This window comes from Pieris rapae, chromosome 17 (genome assembly GCF_905147795.1).
Source record: "Pieris rapae chromosome 17, ilPieRapa1.1, whole genome shotgun sequence".
Lineage (NCBI taxonomy): Eukaryota > Metazoa > Arthropoda > Insecta > Lepidoptera > Pieridae > Pieris > Pieris rapae.
Window position 1 is genome coordinate 3587886 of NC_059525.1, and position 20244 is coordinate 3608129.

General features: G+C 32.3%; 4 protein-coding genes and 1 long non-coding RNA gene across 7 annotated transcripts; 3 read left to right on the top strand and 2 right to left on the bottom strand.

Moving 5' to 3' along the window:
• The first annotated feature begins 75 nt into the window (after positions 1 to 75).
• Positions 76 to 2465, top strand: LOC110996114 (transmembrane protein 41 homolog). 2 transcript variants are annotated; one of them, XM_045631842.1, is made up of 5 exons: positions 76 to 433; positions 612 to 738; positions 1126 to 1254; positions 1452 to 1789; positions 2216 to 2465. In XM_045631842.1, the coding sequence occupies exons 1-5, from the start codon at positions 286 to 288 to the stop codon at positions 2383 to 2385; spliced, it is 912 nt and encodes a 303-aa protein (XP_045487798.1). In that variant the 5' UTR covers positions 76 to 285; the 3' UTR covers positions 2386 to 2465. The 2 variants fall into 2 exon arrangements, with proteins under 2 accessions (XP_045487798.1, XP_022119334.1); XM_022263642.2 differs by having other exon boundaries at positions 76 to 334.
• LOC123689901 lies at positions 1631 to 4113 on the bottom strand. Its single transcript, XR_006750770.1, has 2 exons — positions 4027 to 4113; positions 1631 to 1862 (listed from the first exon to the last, which is right to left on the bottom strand). It is a non-coding gene; the product is annotated as an uncharacterized LOC123689901 (long non-coding RNA).
• Positions 4114 to 4249: 136 nt separating this feature from the next.
• LOC110996113 lies at positions 4250 to 10195 on the top strand. Its single transcript, XM_022263641.2, has 5 exons — positions 4250 to 4494; positions 7027 to 7153; positions 7862 to 8014; positions 8326 to 9474; positions 9834 to 10195. Exons 1-5 carry the CDS (start codon positions 4423 to 4425, stop codon positions 10175 to 10177), a joined length of 1845 nt encoding a protein of 614 aa, XP_022119333.2. The 5' UTR covers positions 4250 to 4422; the 3' UTR covers positions 10178 to 10195.
• A 2567-nt stretch (positions 10196 to 12762) lies between these two features.
• LOC110996109 (mucin-17) lies at positions 12763 to 17723 on the top strand. 2 transcript variants are annotated; one of them, XM_045631937.1, is made up of 3 exons: positions 12763 to 12945; positions 13021 to 13563; positions 13640 to 13868. In XM_045631937.1, exons 1-3 carry the CDS (start codon positions 12895 to 12897, stop codon positions 13727 to 13729), a joined length of 684 nt encoding a protein of 227 aa, XP_045487893.1. In that variant the 5' UTR covers positions 12763 to 12894; the 3' UTR covers positions 13730 to 13868. The 2 variants fall into 2 exon arrangements, with proteins under 2 accessions (XP_045487893.1, XP_022119330.2); XM_022263638.2 differs by having other exon boundaries at positions 12767 to 12945; positions 13021 to 17723.
• Positions 17724 to 17752: 29 nt separating this feature from the next.
• On the bottom strand, positions 17753 to 20088 carry LOC110996110. The gene is made up of 2 exons (XM_022263639.2): positions 19183 to 20088; positions 17753 to 18805 (listed from the first exon to the last, which is right to left on the bottom strand). The coding sequence occupies exons 1-2, from the start codon at positions 19249 to 19251 to the stop codon at positions 18101 to 18103; spliced, it is 774 nt and encodes a 257-aa protein (XP_022119331.2). The 5' UTR covers positions 19252 to 20088; the 3' UTR covers positions 17753 to 18100.
• Positions 20089 to 20244: the final 156 nt, after the last annotated feature.

Consider the following 20244-nt stretch of genomic DNA (forward strand, 5'->3'; position numbering starts at 1 on the left):
TTAGTCAATCCTTCGTGTCAAATCGTAGCGCCAAGTGTCAAGTGTCAACCCATCCCATTGTCCATTAGGCATATGACCGGCAAAGCATTGAAGAGCCCTGTAATTACATTTTGTTTACTAATCAGTAATATCAATTCACAACTATTTCCAGTTTTGTATTAGTTAGATATCGTCGAACTTTTATAAATTATTATAGCTAAATTTCTTAATATATTTTCACTTCTTACACTTTCTTATAACGTATGAAACAAGCATATAAATTCTTTTGCCTATAAATTTACAAAAATGAGTGTTTCAAGTAGAAGACAAAATCGGGAATTGCGAAGTCACCAAGGTGAAGTTATTATTCAAGATCCATCAATATCTTCTACTATGAAGAATCCAGCTTACATTATTAAAAAGGATAGCATTGGATTGCGTTACCCTGTTCAAAGTACCTACCTCATTCCTTTTATCCTATCTATGTATGTATATCTAATCCATAATTTGTTATTAGAGGTCATATTCAATTTTCATCAATGATTGATTGTTTAAGTATTTTTTATGTTAGTTACTTAGCTACACTTATCATGTAATGAATAGTAAATTTTAATAAAGTGATTCTTTTACAGACCCACAAACTGCAGCCAAAAATAACAGTTTGTCGACATCAACAGCTGTGATAATAGTAGCAATTCTTTTTTTGTCTTCAGTTTTGGCCTTGGGATTTCTTTATAAACAATTTCCTGATTTAGAAGAGTAAGTTTTTCTGACATTTGTTTTCTTCATTTATTTCTATTAGATAATTAAATCTTCTCGCCTGTTTAATCAGTTTTGTCAATCGAGGAGGAATTCATAATTTTTTTCGGACAGGATTTCTTGTGCAAGAATTAATACTGTCTTGCACATTAAAATACATAATTCTAACTTATTATTACAGGCTCTTATCAAAAAGTGTTTAGTAGCCAAATTAACTACTTGCATCTAAAATAAATAAATGAAATATTTTAAGACAACTTAAAAGTACAATCCACATTTCAAAATTTATCAGCTCTGGATGTGTTTATTTTTCATGGTTTCCATAACTAAACTACTTATACAAATGTATAATATAATAAATTTTATGGTATTATTTTGGTATTACAGTAAAGAAAAACAACATTTGAAATTACCATGGGATCTTGATGATGCAAAAAACCTTGGTCTTGTTTTAGATAGATATAAAGAAAAGTATTTTTATGAAGTATTACTAGGAGTGTTTTTGGTCTATATATTGTATCCTTTTATAGTCAATGCTACTATAATGAATAGGAAATTAAGCTATGGGTTTATGTAGAGAAATTTTAAAATTAGAGATTCATTTTTTATAATAAAGTGTCATTTAGAAACATGATGAACTTGTTACACATGTTTTGTAATATGCAATCTAAAAATTATTATGCTTCAATAATGTTCCATAATTAATTATTCAGTTTGCAAACATTTGCAATACCAGGCTCTTTATTCCTCAGTATACTTTCAGGATTTTTGTTTCCATTTTATTTTGCCTTAATTTTAGTATGTTGTTGTTCTGCTATTGGAGCGAGTCTCTGTTTCTTCTTATCAAACATACTAGGCAAGAGAGTTGTGAAAATGTTTTTTCCTGAAAGAGCAGCACAGTGGTCCATTGCTGTGGAAAAGCACAAACACAATTTGCTCAATTACATGATATTTTTGAGGGTCACACCATTTTTACCCAACTGGTTTATTAACTTGACTGCACCAGTCATTGGAGTTCCATTGGTGCCTTTTGCTTTGGGAACTTTTATAGGTGAGTATAAAAGTTAATGCTTTCTTATTTCCATGTGCTAAAGCCAGACAGTAATAAAGTATAGTTGTTGGCACTGAAAAAGACATTTTGTTAATGGTTCTCAGTAAGTATAGTTATATATGTAATCCATATTATAAAAAATGAAACAGGCACCTACAATCCTTGGTTTTGGTCTTATATTTGTGTATGTTCTGTGATATTTTTTGTCTAATAGTGACTATTAAGGTGTAAGGCTGGTTTCTCGATTTCATTATAATGTTTTCTTTCACTACTCAAACAAGCATTTTAAGTGCATAAAATGAATCCAGCAAGAGATTGAACCTATGACTTCAGGGAGAGTTGCATGCTAAAGTCACTAGGCAAACTTTTCACTATTTATTTAAGAAGTAATAACTATAATTTCACAATAGTGATAACTTTTTTTAGGTGTCGCCCCACCATCGTTTGTTGCCATACAAGCTGGTCAGACGTTGCACACTCTGACATCCACCCGTGATGCATGGTCATGGACTTCAATGACTGTACTGGCTCTGTTTGCCATAATCTCTTTAGTACCTGTTTTACTTAAGCAAAAACTTAAGAAAAAGTTTGAATAACAATTTTTGTTTGTAGTTAATTTATTTTAGATGAATTGATAGTATGATTAAATGTACATTCCGAGGGAATGATTAATTATTTTGTTTTATAATTTAGAATATTTAGTTCAACAATACCACAATTTGTAATATAAAGATATTATAACATTCATTTATATTGTTTTTATACATATACATACATAGTTCATTTAAATAAAACTGAATTGAAAATATAAAATTCATTTATGTATTTGAAACAAATTTTAATTATAAATTGAGTTTAACTAAGTGTTTTGGGATAATTATATGTGAAAAGGGATAATTCTTCATGAGTAATACAAAAAATATTTCTAGAAGCCAATACTGAGTCTATATTTTTATTTGTATAGATCTTAATCTTGGACCTTTGTAGCTAGATTATATATTTAAATTATTATGCATAAATGTAAAGTTTCCTTTTTGTATAACCTACTGAACCATTCATATTAATTTAAATTCATGAAATCAATTGCTACGAAATGACATTCACGTTTTTAATTATTTATTGTTAGAGAAGTGCTTTAATATTATTATTGCAGTCTCAAATTACTGGGTACTTCAGACCAGACCGACATCGACACCCACACTTCCCGCATTATTTTCATATTATATATTATACCCGGTGCGGGCGTATATGGATTTTCTAAGGTTCTTCGTAAGGCACGGGTCTCGCACATGTTATCGCACAAAAAATAGTTCAAATATATGAAGTAGGTAATAGCAATAGGGTAAGTGGAAGCTAGATGAAAAATGGGGTAAGACAACAAACGGTCTATAACACCAATTTTTTTGTCGAAAGCTGGCATTATTTTTAAAACCGCCAGATTCCATCGTTCAAATCCATAGTCAAAATAAGCCGCCTAGAGTGCGCAAATTTGGATATTTTCTGCGTCGTGATTTTTTCGTAAAATCTTCAAGTGATTTTATTTTACCCCGTGTACTGTAACTTTAATTACAAAATAGGACTGTTTTTATATTTTATTAATTTAGAAAATATCTCAACTTTCCATCTTTAGGTACCGAAATAAAACAACAACATCGGGATTCGTGAATGAATTAAAAAAATTGAGAAGGCAAGAGTTTGAGAACGTCTGTTTCACTCTTTCCCAGTTGGGGTAAGAATTAAGATTGATATAATATAAAAAACAAACAATTAGCTGTATTTTTGTTAAATAAAGGTATTTTTCACTTAAGCCAGATTTGGGTTTTCTAGTCACTAAAAGCTATGAATTTAAAACCATTGACATCTTACATTAATGTTAATGATTTTAGAATAAAAATTCAATCTTTCCCCATCACGTGTTCATCTGTACCCTATTTTGTAGTCGTATATTTATTTGTCCTAGGGAATAGATAAGCATATTCTACAATGTAGGTGTGTTAGTAGATTTAAAAGTAAGTACTGATGCTCCTTTTGTACAAATTCCTAATTACTATTACATATATGCCTCACCAAGATATTTGAGAAAATCAAATCAAAGGCGCAAAATTTTTATGACTACTTTTAAAACTTTTGATTTCCATCATAGCAGACCGCGATAGCTATTTCAGAAAAAAATAAGCTTTAAATATAAACCCCCTCAATAATTTTAGTTTCTGCCAGACTTACATTACTAGACTTACATTGGCAAAGACTAGTTAAGCCGACAGGCGTAACAGCCGCGAATATTTAAATTTTGGACATCAACGTTAAACAAGTCACTAATCACTGATAATGATCCCTGATGCAATAGTAAGACACAATTGTGAAAAGCGTTTTGCGAAACCTGGATTTAACTTGAAGCTATTGGGAAAAGAATTATTTTTCACAATGCATTCTCTAGATACATGTTAACCACAAAATAATTACGATAAGATAACGGAAAGTAGCCGTGTCCCGATAATTCTGTCAATTCTACTAAAGAGCGTCGATATATCGACATGCTCTCTCATAATCTATTTTCAATAGTATAATGTAAAAGATCCGCCTAGTGATACGTCAATTCAGTGCTAAGTAAAATGCCCGTGATAACTTCTTGAATGGATTTCAATGGACAACAAGAAAGGGCTGGGTGGCGCTGGTCACTTCTTATATCAGCTATATTCTTGAACGTGAGTAACAATTACAAAATATTAACATAGTGAAATGTAAACAGGTAAAATCCTTTATAAATATTTTATGTATGCTAACGGAAATTCATATGCGTCACTATTAAATAACAACTATTAACGACGTACTTAAACAAATAACACAAAGGAACATTGAAAGATATGGTTTATGAAATGATGATAAAATTTAAAACAAGGTAAAATCTAATAGGAATATAAATTTGACGGAATCTCTTGGCATGCGGCGAGCCAATCTTCGTCTCTTACGAATAACTTTGTTGTCAATAAGGCGTCAATAGATAATTACCTAGAACGAAGTGTGTTTCGTAACTATGATTGAATCACTCAGCTAATTTATTTAATATGTATTTCTAAATTCAAGTAGAACAATTTTACTATGGGAGATACAATTTTGACGTATTTAAGTGTAAACTGTTTATTGTTTTAAATCAAAGGTGGTTTTTGAATTACTCGTAAAATAATTTAAGTACATGAATAGTTATTTCAAAAACAAGCTAGGTAGGTGCATTTCCAAGCACCTCTTCTTACACATTAATTTTTAACGCAACAGTCATACTCAGAGTTCATGTAGAGCGAGGTGTAACTTATTTATCTCCCTAAAAAGTTTCCAGTTACAATAAAAATGTGGCCTTGGCAGTTTACTGGTATAACTGTTTGCGAGTATATTTTTGCATGACAGACGTAAACAATATTACATTTGTTATTTAAACTAATGGCTAATAGTTTTATCTCTCCGAGGCCATGTCAGTCGGACGTTATCACGCCGTCAATATACACAGGTGACAGATAACAAGATGTAGAAAATATCGCAATCTTATTTGTGAACTAATGAATGATTAAAATGCACTTACTAATCATATATGCTTACTAGACAATGAAAAATAAATGTTGACATTGACGGCGCGCCAAATAAAGTGCTAGTATTTGAGCTAAATGAAAATCTTCTAGAATCTTAGAGATCCTAGCTCCTAGAGTACCAACGGTTTAGATATTAATTTTTAAGATGTTTGCTAAACAGAACTGAAAACGTATTACATAAAGAAATATAGTAAATTTTATAATCGATAGTGCCTCTTGCCACATCTACCTGTCTGTTCACTATAAAATTTAAAACAAAGGGCACGGAATTTATTGCGATTTTCATAAAGTTTTCGGGTTACAATTTCCCATTCCAAAACGGCACGGGTCAACGGGTCAACGGGTCGACGGGTAACGAACGCAAAATATGACATTTTAACGCGTCGAAATAAGTTTTCTTTAATAAAACTTAATTTAACTGTCTGATACTGGCGTGATTCTAGACAAGTGAAAGAGAATTTAGTAATTTGCTACTCATTATAACACGTAAAACATTAAACCAATCATTTAGCTTAATTCATTGTTTATCTATAAAAACATGTAATCACGTCCTTTGTATAATTAAAATGCAATTCGTTATACGTTAACATGATAAAATAAGCTTTGATTAATTGGATATGGATAGTTACATAATATTTTGGTGACGTCAAGTAATATAAAGGAATTGTTATCTACAAATAAGCAGTGTTGGCCTAGTGGCTCCAGCGTGCGACTCTCCTACCTGAGGTCGTAGTTTCTATCCCCGGCTGTGCACCAATGGACTTCCTTTCTATGTGCGCATTAAACATTTACTCGAACGGTGAAGGAAAACATCGTGAGGAAACCGACATCTCTTAGACCCAAAAAGTTTCCGACGTGTGTCAGGCACTGGAGGCTGATCACCTACTTACCTATCAGATTTAAAATTGATCGTGAAACAGATTCAGAAATCTGAGGCCAAGACCTAAAGAGATTGTAGTGCCACTGATTTATTTTATCTATAAAGTGTTTAGAATTTATGAAATTAATAAATGAAGGACAGAATTTGTTTTTAATAATAAGTAATTTTTTTTTAAAAATTAACTACGAAACCAGAAAAGTTACATATTAAAATTTAATTTTATTCAAATATCTGTCAACTATATATATATATATATATGTATATACATATCCAGAAATGCTTGGTTATATAAATCTTAAAAAGCTACTCAACTGATTTTGATAATTGCTGTTCACTCATTTGGAAACTAATTGAAATCAAATGTGACAGTAAAACTTTACTTTTTTTACATCACAATTACACAAAACTGGAGAAAAATAGGATAAAAGGCCCCAATATATCTTTTTACATGAAACTTACGTATTTAAGTATTTGCAGTTTAAAATGTACAGAAAACTGTTTGGCTATGTAATTTATTTTTATTACTATTATTATATATTATTATTATATTTTATGCTTATTAATTACGATTTAAGTATAGTACAAGATTTTTACTAATACATACAAACACACTCACAGTGGGTATGCACTATATACGTTTACAAAGACTCCCTCCAGAAACAAAAAATTATTTATCTTAACTGCCTACGAACGATGTCAGCCCACTGGATTATTATTATTAAGTAAAAAAAAATGTTTATTACCAATAAAGTATTTTTTTAATAATGTTATTTCAGATATGTTTGCCGAGTTTAGTACTATCCTATGGCGTCTTGTGGGTGCATAGTTTATCCAGTTTCGAAGGACCAGTATGGCTTGGTCTCATCACACCATCCATTTTTATGGTTACTTATAACCTTACACGTAAGTTATATCCCATTGTTACATGATCTATTAGTTTGCATATTATTAGGAAAGGTCAGGGACTAGCAATGGGCGATTGTTTGAAAAAAATATGGACTCAATTGATTGTGCGTTAGCTATAATCTATGTGAGTATACCCGCCTATATATTTGACATTGTTTGTTTTGAAGTAACTGGATACATATTTTAGCTAGGGATAAAGAAGAATCTCGCTAGTACCGATAACCTATTTGAAATCCCTAGGGCCTGCGAGTATCGATTACTTATCGGCTGTGCCACGGGTGCACTTAGTCGGAGATGTACTACTTACGCATACATTGGTTACTTATGGACGTTATCTTGATTTAAACACAAAATTCTCAGGAGTTTCATTGTACATTATTTGTTATGATAGGTTGTTTTTTCTTTAACAAATTAGGGTTGCCACGAAGAAATCGCTTGTCGCACGTTGCCTTGTAACTTTTGTAACCTGATTTTTTATTTTTGTGATATGTATGTATTTGAATAAGGTAATAAAGTAGAAATAAATAACATATACATAACAATAAAAACATTGTGGATCTCGTCATCATGTCTAAATGAATATAAAAATATCTAGAGAACTTTAAATCCAGCAGTACTGCAATGCAATAATGATATAAGGTATATTATTCGTTAATATTTGTTTGACATAGGAAGCTTTAAATTTATTTTACGTCTGATTTGCAGAATGTTGGTTTAGGGAAGCTGCCGACTCTTGGGGTGGATCCATAGGCTATAGAGTGATGGCAACCATTGGTCTCTTGCTTGTAGTTTCTGCTCTTATTATCTGTGCTTACATACCTTATGAACTGCAGTCATTTGTCTATGGCATTTTTTGCGGTAAGAAATTATCACCATCTTGTTAGTCTGTTGACAAGTGTCAGTGATTCGCATAATATTTCATTTACCATCTATAAATTAATATAGAAATGTAATGAAAAATATAAATTACGTTTAATTTTAAATAATTTGTAATTGTTTTACAATCAATTATTCATTCATTAAATACTTACCGATAATTACTTATCGATAATTTCGCGAGATTTATTTAGGACTTTGATAATGTTTAAGCATTAGTGACGTCATGACATCTATTGCGATAGTCTTATCTTTTGATAGCGATTAAAATAGAGTATAACTTTTAATTTCAGGTTTAGGTTTCTCGCTTATATCAGCGCAAATGGATGCAATTATATTTGAAACCTACGACTCTCACGTAGTAGCCGTTCGGGGGCTATGCTATTGCGGCCAAGCAATTGGACTGTCAATATTTCCCCACATACTAACAGCCTTAATAGAAAGCTATAGTTATTCCCTTTCACATATTGTGATAGCAGGCATCATGCTACAATCGCTGGTAGCGATCATGTATCTGAATATAGACGAAAACATTAGACGGCCCGCGTCATTCTCTCGATATAAAGACCTATCTCAAACATACATGGTATACAGAAATGAAGCTTATGGAACCGAACTACAGTTACATAACTTAAACAATAAATGTTGGAAAAGTCCTTCAGACGATCAGTTGCACAAGGCAGGAGAGATTTGTGATGACGGATACGTTTCAGAGACTGTAACACCTCCTCCTAGTCCTGAAGAAAAAAGACGGAATATATTTGGTGTTGATATTCTACCACAGATACCTGAAGAAAGCGAGGAAGAATGTGAGGAACAATACACTAAAGACACCAACAATAAGAGACGTTTTAGTGTAGCCATTAAAAGACTGAGCACTTTAGGAGATAATATTGACGGATGTATAACAAATCAAGTGAGGAGAGATTCCCAGTCAGAGGATAGTAATAAATCATTTGTAGAATTCTTAGAAGTAAAATACGAAACTGTTTCACCAGTTACAGATATACGGACGGAGAGAATATTGAATTCATTTAGTTTTCGATGCCAATCAGCGTATTTAAATGCGAGAAGAAAGCTTTGGTTGCCGTCATATAAAATGTACAGAATCAGACGGAGGTTCACGTATCTAACTTATAGTATAGTCGATACATTCGTTAAACCATTAACAAGATCTCTGACGTGTGGGAAGTTTTATCCAGCGTTACTGTTAAGTTTCTCTAGATTAAGTTTAATATCAATATCATTAGTATTGTTGCCGATGTTGGCGTCAGAAGTGGAGCCGAAGATTTCGATTCTGGAAATGAACTTTTTGATGTCTCTTCATGGGTTTACATGGTTATGTTTTTTGATCTGCACTCCGTGGTTAGCGCAGACACCTAAAAGGAATTATAAATATATAGTAGTGTTCGGTCTGCTCATATCTACAGCATCAGCGTTTCGTAAGTATTTTATTAAGTGATAATTGAAATATACTCGCAATTAAATTTTTACACCTTTATTACAATTCAATTAGTCTAACTAATGGAGTCCTTTAACTGAAATTTCGTCTGTTTTTGTCAAATTGTGTTAACGATGTGATGAAACGAGACGGATAGATATTTTAATGGATTTCTGAAAAGAACCTTAACCTTAGAGTCCCTTCAAATAATTTAAAGTAGCCAATCCAATGTAACCATATAAACAAATCTTCCATCTCTAAAATATTTATATAATTCTAGTTCATCCAATTTCATATATGCTCGCACTTCATAAATTGAGTGTCACTTCAGACTAACAATACATCAGAATTACCTTTCAGTTCTGGCAGCAGACAACAACCACGATTCATACTCTATTGGCTGCATCGTCGCCGGTTTTGGTTTCGGCGCTGTAACATCATGTTGGGAAGGGGCAATCCAGGATTATGTCGGCGCCCGAAAATGGCCTAAACTCCACAGTGCCCTAGAAACCCTCTCCGCAATTATGTTAGCTGGATTTCTTTTAGCACTCACGTTTTTAATTGACGTGGAGAGAGGCTTTAAACTTGTCATGTTCATATTGGGTATTATTCTAGCTGTGATAACGATGGTTTGGTTCGCCATTGCGTGTGTAGCGATATACTTTACTAAAGTGAGAACAATTAGTTTACTTTCAAACTCATAATTTAATTAACAATCTATACAATAGATATTTCAAAGAGCAGTTAGCCTAATGGCTCCAGCGCGCGATTCTCATCTCTGAGGTCGAAGGAGGAATCGTGAGGAAAGAAGTCGACGATGTGTGTCAGGCACACAAAGCTGATTGCCGATTACAAAAACAAATGAACCATATTGATAACTGAGGGTCCGACCTAGATGGTTGTATACTGGGTTTTAACTGTATTGATGAAAAAATTAGGAATTGGTTAATATATGAAAAAATGTATATAATGTAATGTAAGTAATACAGTTTATTTAAAAATATATATAAAATTTTAAATCATTGGTTCTATTCCTTTTAACAACTAACACCTTATAACCCTAGTAATAAATGAGAACCCTAGTAAAGAATGATACAAGAAAAATATAGACTATTTCTCTGTCCAGCTTCCTGGCTGACAGGAGCCATACCCCGAATGACGATTCCTGCCAAAGCCAAAGAAAAAAACAAATTTGAATTCCAGTACTACAAAACGATTCATTAATACGTAATTTTTTGTCTATTTATAAAACAGGGAGGCAAACGGCAAGAGACTCATCTGATATTAATTAACACAGCCACCCGTGGACACTCAGTGCCAGAGGGCTCGCGAGTGCGTTGCCGATCTTTTCATCTTCGTATTTATGGGTCATTGAAGAAATGTGAAAGAGCATAATGATCCCGCAAGAATAGAAAGAAAAATATAATACAAATGTAAGATGCGTTGGTGGTTTATCAGTGTTAGGTTTATTCTTTTTTTTTAATAAGTATACATATCACTTAAATGGGAAAAAATACATATATTAAAAACATTACAACACAATTACAAACGGGCAGAAGACCACGCTCATGCTACATGTTCTCCATGGACCCACACTGCCAGAAAACTTACTAGAGCGTTTTACGAATTGGCACGTTCTTTTCTTGAAGCAGGATCTTGAATCTTCAGCTGCAGACGAACAACTCCTATAAAAACACTTTGTATTAAATACGGTAGAAGATGCAGAGAGACCCTACATCTCTAAGAAATTCCAAGGAATGAACATTCAATTTCATTCAAGTTCATTGTCAATTCGAATCGTTGAATACGCCCCTTAAATGTATAAATTTCAAAAACATTGTTTTGAAACGACATCAATAAACTATACACCTTTCTTTCCTTCCTTCCTTCTTGGAGGAAAAACTTGACTTTACATCTTTTGGTATACTGTCTTATAAAACATTCAAATCATAGTGATCTAATTTATGATCAGGCAAAGATTAAGATTACACTAGTTTAGAACAAATATTTACTTAATGAAATTGGTGTTGTAAAATCCATGATAACTGGCAAATAGAATTTCCCCGTAACACAAACATTAACATCAAGCTGCGTACAGAAAGTTAATTTTGAGAATTTAAGTGGAAAATCTCTAATCAATATATATATTTATTAAAATTATAATTAAGGGTAATATATTATATAAAATATATATATTTTTAATCGAAAAAAAATATCCTTTCTGTATACTTTTTAATAAGTATATATGTATATATATATATATAAACTTACAATATATACAAAAACACAAATGTTTCCTTTATATAATGTTAAGGCCTCTTCTGTAGTAGAGTGTAAATCGTTTTCTGAATGATTGCTCATAATGTAAATACTTTAGTAAACATATTATAAATGACATTGTCGTATAATTTAGTTATCTCAAGCTACTAAAATTTTAACCTAATTAATTTTCAACAGAATAATATATTTAAAGCAATAGAGCATTCCATCCAATTTAATAGTGTGATTCCAATTTGATAGTGTATTATCGCTTGCAGCATTCTTTTCGGATTTTCCATTCATAATAGTACAATAAACTATCGATCTAGAAAGTTTATTTAGTAGTATTAAATTTTACTAAAAAAGTTCTATTCATTGATGATATGTGACTTTAATACCTTCGGCGTAGACGGCTTTTGGTATGGGATGCTACTTGTGTGGGCACGATAGCCCATATTAGCAGCAGAGTGAATTCACAGTAGCGATATTGTGTCTAATGTTCATTATTTTAGTTTTATTAAATGTTTCTCCACATTGTCGTATTGGCATAGGCTGTAAAGATAATGTGTGTATGTTTGAAATAAATAAATGAATAAAATAAATATTTGGCACAGCCGTAGAGCAGGCAAAAAATAAAAAATATATAAGAGTTTTTCCCGATTTTTTCGATTTTGTTCCCTTTGGAGTAGAGGCTCTTTGGCCAGCTTTTTTTCCAGTGCACAGGCGCTTATAAAATATAGCGAAGAAACACTGGCAGCATTACAGGTACACTGCCACAGGGTCCAATCTTTGTAAATTTGTTTTAACTCTCTATTTATGACTTTTTAATTATTTTTACAAAGAACATTCTGAATACTGTGTGTTAGAATTGATATATTATTGTGTTTGGCATACAAGTTGACGAGTGTTAGAGCTAAGAATGTGTTTCATCAATATTTAACACATCACGGGAATTTATGTGTCAAGATGTATTTATTTAATATCACTCGTAATCTATGTGTACGTAAATAATTTTAGTTTGAGCTAATAACTGCCTTGACGATTCACATTATCTTAGTTCAACATGCGAGGTAGACATTTGACGGAAAGTCTGCAGACGAAACGACGTTATAAACAACTGAGTGTTTAATAGTGCAAGTTTTATAACGATAACAATGTGGCCATGGCTTTCAAAGAAAAGGAAATTAAAAAATCGTGTGTGCTCTTGTTTTTGGTAAGTACTTAAGTTAACCTTAACTCTTTTATTTACTATGTAAATGTATTTATTTAAAATCGTTTCTATTTTCAGGCAATGTTTATTAACCAAGTGACGTTTATCAATGCCAGAAATTCTGATTGCAGAGGAAAAGCTTTCTACTGCCTCAACTCAACTCACTTTATGATATGCCTGGATTTAGGCGACGGTGTCTCAACAACTGTGGAAGATTTTATAATACCATGCCCACCGCCTACAATGTGTTTAGAAACTAATGATTTTGAATGCGAATATCACACAACGACTACTTTGAAACCAATTTTGCAGAGTGAAGGGCCTGTAACTGAATTAAATTCACAAACATGGCGAGGTGACAGTGATTATACGACGTTTTTACCTTTTTTGTATAATAAAGAGGATTCTGTAAAATCAGAAAAATATTACGATATATTAGATGATCCGTTGACAACAAGAAAAACAATACCTGAAACATCGACTCATCAAGAATCCACAACTGAAACAAAAATAAACGAAGAAATGAATACAGAGAGAATGACATTTACACCAGAAGAGACGAGTACTCTACCTCCAACTGTTTATACTATAACAGAAGATGTAACTATATCTAGTCACAAGGTAAAAGTAGTAAACAATGCAGTATCAGACGGATATGATCATCATTTTGATACTGTAAGTTCAAATACTGTTTCAGAAAGTACTACACAATCGACAACGCAAAATGATGAAACACAACCTACAACTGGCTATATCGATGAACATATTTCCAGCAATAATATCATAATTACTAAAGAAGAACCTCCAATACTTGGTTTTTATACATATAAAGAAGAAGCCACTACATATGCACCTCTAAATTTCGAGTTTTGGGCAGATGGGAATACCCTAACAACAAATTTTGCATCAGATAAGATTATAACAACAGTGCAAGAGTCAAAACACGAGGAAATTAAAAGAACAACTAACAGCGAAATAACTGCTTTAACTACAGAGATAGAGGAATATTTGATTACTTATTCAGATTATGTAGATACATTAAGTCCCATAACAGAATTGAAGGAGGCAGGGGAGATGCCCAACGAAGTAACTTCCATTAAAAATACTAATTATGAAATAACTACAGAGATCAACAATTACATAAATAATTATAAATTTGACACGACGACACCATTAATAACACCCCAACTACTAGTGACCAACATTAATGATGCTTCAAATTTACAGGACTATATCAATAGTAATTCAATAACAAAAGTACCACAAGAAGATACTACAACAAATTATGGAAAAACTGAAGACACTGAAATAAATTACAGCAATATTATCGATACCAATATAAATTATCCAACAACTACAGATGTACACGAATATATAAATACTATAGTTAGTACAACTGAACAAAATATAATCAATGAAGAATATGAGGCAAAATACTTTCGAAAGTTAACGACAACAATAGACAAAAGTTCTACAGAGATAGAGAAATATTTGAATACTTATTCAGATTATGTAGATACATTAAGTCCAATAACAGAATTGAAGGAGGCAGGGGAGATGCCTAGCGAAGTAACTATCATTAAAAATACTAATTATGAAATAACTACAGAGTTCAACAATTACATAAATAATTATAAATTTGACACGACGATACCATTAATAACACCCCAACGGGATAATATGATAGATAAAGATGTACTAGTGACAAATATTAGTGATTCTTCAAATTTACAGGACTATATCAATAATAATTCAATAACAAAAGTACCAGAAGAAGATACTACAACGAATTATAGAAAAACTGAAGAGACTTTAATTAATCACAGCAATATTATCGATACCGATATAAATTATCCAACAACTACAGATGTACACGAATATATAAATACTATAGTTAGTACAACTGAACAAAATATAAATAACGAAGAATATGAGGCAAAATATTTTCCAAAGTTTACGACAACAATAGACAAAAGTGTTATTAAAGGCATTAAATATATGACAACCCCATATGTTTCACAAATATTTAATAGCGATGTTAATCAAATAACATATAAGAATGAAGAAAATACATACCATTCAAGTCGCTTTTCACCAAAAGCAAATATCAATGTTGTATTAAAAAATACTCAGGATATCACAACCAGTACTGACGTATCACATTTGGATTTAAACGTGAATGAAATGTCATTTCAAACCGATAAAAAATACTCGGAGATACAACAAACAACTTCAAAAGTTCCAGTTACAGGTAATATAATGCAAGATAATACAACTCCTTATTATTATAAAGGAACGATTCCTTACGTTGAGCAACAATCCCTATTCAGTATTGAAAATGTAACTGTATTGAATGACATTGTTTCATCTTCGACAAAGGATGATTTTATAGAAATAAATTTAAAATCAACTCATCCATTAGATTATCAAATATCCACCGATAGTTCAATCTTATCGCCAATCGAAGCTCCGCCCGTTATTAAAGAAAATTTCTCAGCCCTAGATAATGTAACTCAATTCAAAACAAATGGTACAGTTTTGACTGAAAGATATAACGACCACAGTACAAAACAGAGCAACTATAAAAATCAAGGCAAAACAAATGCGAATACTACTCCCACACCATCGTATGGCCCTACTGGTTCATCACCAGCTTATGACTATAAAACTAATATAAAGATAACATTGCCTGATTTTATGAATCCAAAAACAACCTCAACAGAATTAAAAACTGATTTGAAAACTATGGACACTTATATTAATGAAACTACAGTCAGTGAACAAAGAAACACACATGTGCATACTTTCCCTAGCGAATTTACGACTTCACCGTGGTTAAAGAATCCTGAAAGTAATAACAAGCAATATGAAGTTACAAAGGAGATGAATGTGACATATCACGATAAAAGCCCCGATACTGCCTCTACCACACCATCAATATTTGATCTAAATAACTTAGAAAAAGTAACAATAGATGATAAGAACAATTTACAGAAAACTGTAAAAGAACCCTCATCTGAAATGAAATCAACACTATCTATTTCACAAGGTGGAGCGAGTATATACAATTTATTAACATCTGTAAATGACAAGTTTATTACTTCAAATGTGAATGCTACTGAAAGTTATGCGCCTAGTAATTTTCAAGATAACGAAATCACAGAAAGTGTAAATTATATACAAGAATCAATTACAACAAATGCGGCAAATAATGATGATATACACTCCTCTTTTGTTGGAACTACTTACCCAATGGTTAATACATTGCCAGATAAAATTCCAGATATAACAACTGAAACAATTCAGAAGTTAACAACGGGAGTGCTCCCAGTTCCAATAATTGCGATAATTAATGGCACTAAGACAGTTGTTATATACTCTGAAGCTTCAAAAATTGAAGGTGCAGGCTATACGAATAAATCACCTGCTATGGAAGTTAATAATACTAACGCTACAAGAAATACAACAGTACTAGTAAGACACAGTTTGAAAACGCAGAATTTATCGCAGCTCAGTAGCGAAGTACCCGTAATATCAAATGCGTCATATATAAATAACGTTGAGAAAATTAAATCACCACCTATTGCATTGGCTAATAATATAACTTCAGATAGACATGAAACTATAGGAGAAAAGCAAAGCGTTTTACCAAATGTACAAGATAAAAAAGAAACCGTCTCAGTACAGATTACTCAGCCTTGCAACAAAACCACACCTGATACTACAAACAATAACAAAATATCACATACCATTACTCCAGAAATATTAAATTTTACTTGTTTGAATCGATACAGCGGTAAATATCCAGATAAAAACAACTGCCAAACTTTCTACATGTGTATTGGAACAATGAGTCCTATAGTTGGCCAATGCCCTCAAAATTCCGTATTCAGTGACATCCTAAACCAGTGCACTCGAAATTTATCACATTGCGTAAGAAACAACGAGTTTCAATGTGTTTCCACAGGAAGGTTCAGTGATCTTTGGAGTAGAGACACTTATTATATTTGTGTGAGACACAAAAGTAAGTTTGTAAGGTTTAAGCTAAGGTGCCAAAAAGGATACTTTTTAAATAAAACGTCCATAACATGTGTTGAAGATCCTGTTATTGAGAAGCAGTCATTTACATTAGAATCTTATTCAACTTCAAGTAGTAGTAGTAGCGCGGATTCTAAATCGGGGCAAATTGAAAACAAGACTACGGATGTTGAATTTAAATGCGAAAAAGAGGGGGTTTTCCCAGATCCTAACCACTGTAGGAAATACTACGTTTGTAAAAAAATGTCAAAATCAAAAATTCGACTAAAGAAGAAAAAATGCGATTCAGATGAGGTTTTTAATGATAAAAAGAAAAAATGTGTCGATGAAGATAGCTATGAATGTGAAACGTAAGTGTACACAGCTCGTTAATCTTTTATTTATTGTAGTTTTTTATTTTTACATTTGATGTAATCAATATACTACGTTATATTTGTTAAATGTGTATGATTTGTATTTGAATCTCTTTTAAGAAGTATGAGCGCATATCCAAAGTGAATGTTAATAAAATAATTAGTCTAAGATCCGGGATTAGAAAAATATACCTTCATCTGTTATTTAGACAAAATAATTTTTTATAAGCTGATTTCAATATCATGAACTTATAAAAACAACCTCTGCCATCATAAGCCTGCTGCAATTAATAGTAATTAATTAATTAACAACTAATTTATTTTTAATTTTTACTTTCTCATGTTAGTTACATGTAGTAAGTTAAAACCGTCAATATTTTATATTATATACCTCACTGTTGGCACCCATCTCTATGATTGCTATACTTACCTGCAGCCAGATGAGAAAAGGTAAATAAATGTAGCTTATTTCCCTCACATGTTAATTAAAAAATCTAAGTACAATAATAAACGGCGTAACTTACTACATGTAACTAACACGAGAAAGTAAAAATTAAAAAAAAATTAGTTGTTAATTAATTACTATTAATTGCAGTTTTTATAAGTTCATGATATTGAAATCAGCTTATAAAAAATTGTTTAATCTAAATAACAGATGAGGGTATATTTTTCTTATCCCGGATCTTAGACTATAAAGAGGTCTCTAATATTAAGGTACAATTCAGTCTTATCAATAAAAGTACTTTAAGAAAACCTTAGAAAATAGCTTAGTCATTATTTCTTGGTCTTCTAAACGCAGAGCCCGAAACTTGCAAAAATTGGTCCTCATCGTCTCTCTCCAGTGCGAGGCAGAAATTGTTTGAAAATACAGTACATCGAATTTTGTTTTCTCCTCGTGGTGGTCTTTGGGGACAAAAGTACGTAATACGTGATGGACTGTCTTCACTTGTCACTGCGAATTTATAGTTCTCACATTCAATAGGCTTATGAAGCTGGTCGTATGTATTAAGAGGCTTACGGTTCCCGAGAGGTTCCGAGTAGAATTTATTTTGTATAGTACTATTTATAAGTGGGCATTTATATTTCTCTGGTGACGTGCATGATCGTGTGAAACCGTTAAATATTGTTTGTCCAGAACACTGGAATTTCAGGCCTTGAAATCTATTTTTATTGGGAATGCACATGATATATCCTTTGCAGCCTGGAACGCTGGTGTCAGCGAGACGTTCGTTACGATAGCACCGGATGTTTCTGGTTATAATTGGATCTATATAATTCAAAGTGCTTTCACACACGTCTGTTGACTCTTCGTTGCATATGGTGTTAGACGGACAACGAAAGCTAGGACCTAAAACATTGCCTTCTTCACAAATGCGCATTCTTGTAATCCCGTCGCAAACAAAGCCATACGGACCACAGTCGCGTTTATTGGATATGTAGTTACGTCCTCTGCACTGAACGGTTGGAAAAACCTGAAGATAAACAATTTTATTATTGTATGTATACCTTTCCATTTTATAAGGCAAATATACTTTTTATTACTTTACAGATAAGAACTATTCCTCGTTGATTTTCCGATACATTAGTTAGCCTGTGTTTGAGTTACCAGGGGAACCTTGTGTAAATTAAAAAGGGCGGTATGAAAAACAGTTTTTGTTTTCAAATTTCTTGACCATTCTCCTCCACACGAAACCTTTGGAAGGGGCATGTATTTAACTCTATAATTGATTTGACTTTGAAAATGTTTGATAAACATGATCTTATGAAACTCCTCATGATTTTGCAACAAATAGTGCCTCTGAATACGAAGTTTGTTTGTCGAGCTTCACAACTTAAAAACTAGACTTACCGTAATCACAAATATTCCAAAAAGTAACTTTTGCATTTTTACATAAATTAGTTTGTAACTTGGTGACATCTAAACGAATACTAACGCATAATGGAGAAAACTTTCCAATACGATTTTCGCATCCAATTATCATATTTAACACTTGTTGAAGAAATGAGTTCATGTCACTGGTTCATTGTGTTGTGATAAATATACTGGCCGAGTTTAAGTTGAGATTATAATAGAACTTGTTTAACAGATACTATAAATCTCAGATATTACGATATTTACATAACCCGAGGTTTGATTGCTTTTCGCGCTCTTAAATATTTTTATATGCATTAGGCATTATTAGGCAGTGTTTACAAATGGAAATTCCATATGCTGTATTATTTTAGCGTTATATTGGAATCGGTAGGGCCGCAATAAATAAAATATTGTCTTTGGTAGGGTGTACTCTATATCATTTCAAATGACAACATAAATCTGTGGAGTTACAGATCTGGACTTCAGATTTCTGTATCTGTTTCATGTTCATATGTCAATCTAATAGGCAAGTAGGTGATCAGTCTTCTATGCTGGACATGCCGTCGAGTTTTTAGCTGTAAGGCAAGGTTTCCTAGCTATGATTTCCTTCACCGTACGAGCAACTGTTAAATGCGCACATAGAAAGAAAGTCCATCGGTGCATAGCCGGGGACCGAACCTACGACCTCAGAGATGAGAGTCACGCGTTAAAGCCACTATGCCAACGCTGCTCAAGTATTTGATATAGGTCCGACTATAAATCAATCAATAAATTAAATAGGCTGCTTAATATCTACCCGCTCACTGTGTACAACCTAAAAACCCTAATAAAGGACTGGCTTACGAACGCCCACACACTTACTCATGCACTCAGGCGTGATGATAATGGTTGAAAAAAGATAAATAAAATAGGTTAAATAATGTAATTATTTTAAGTAATTAAGAATTAAGTTTGTTTATGGAAGAGCTGGGGTGTGTCAGGTATTTTTTACTTAAAAGGGTTTCCAATTCTTACACTTAAAGAAAATGTACCTACTTAAAATGAATAAAGACTTTT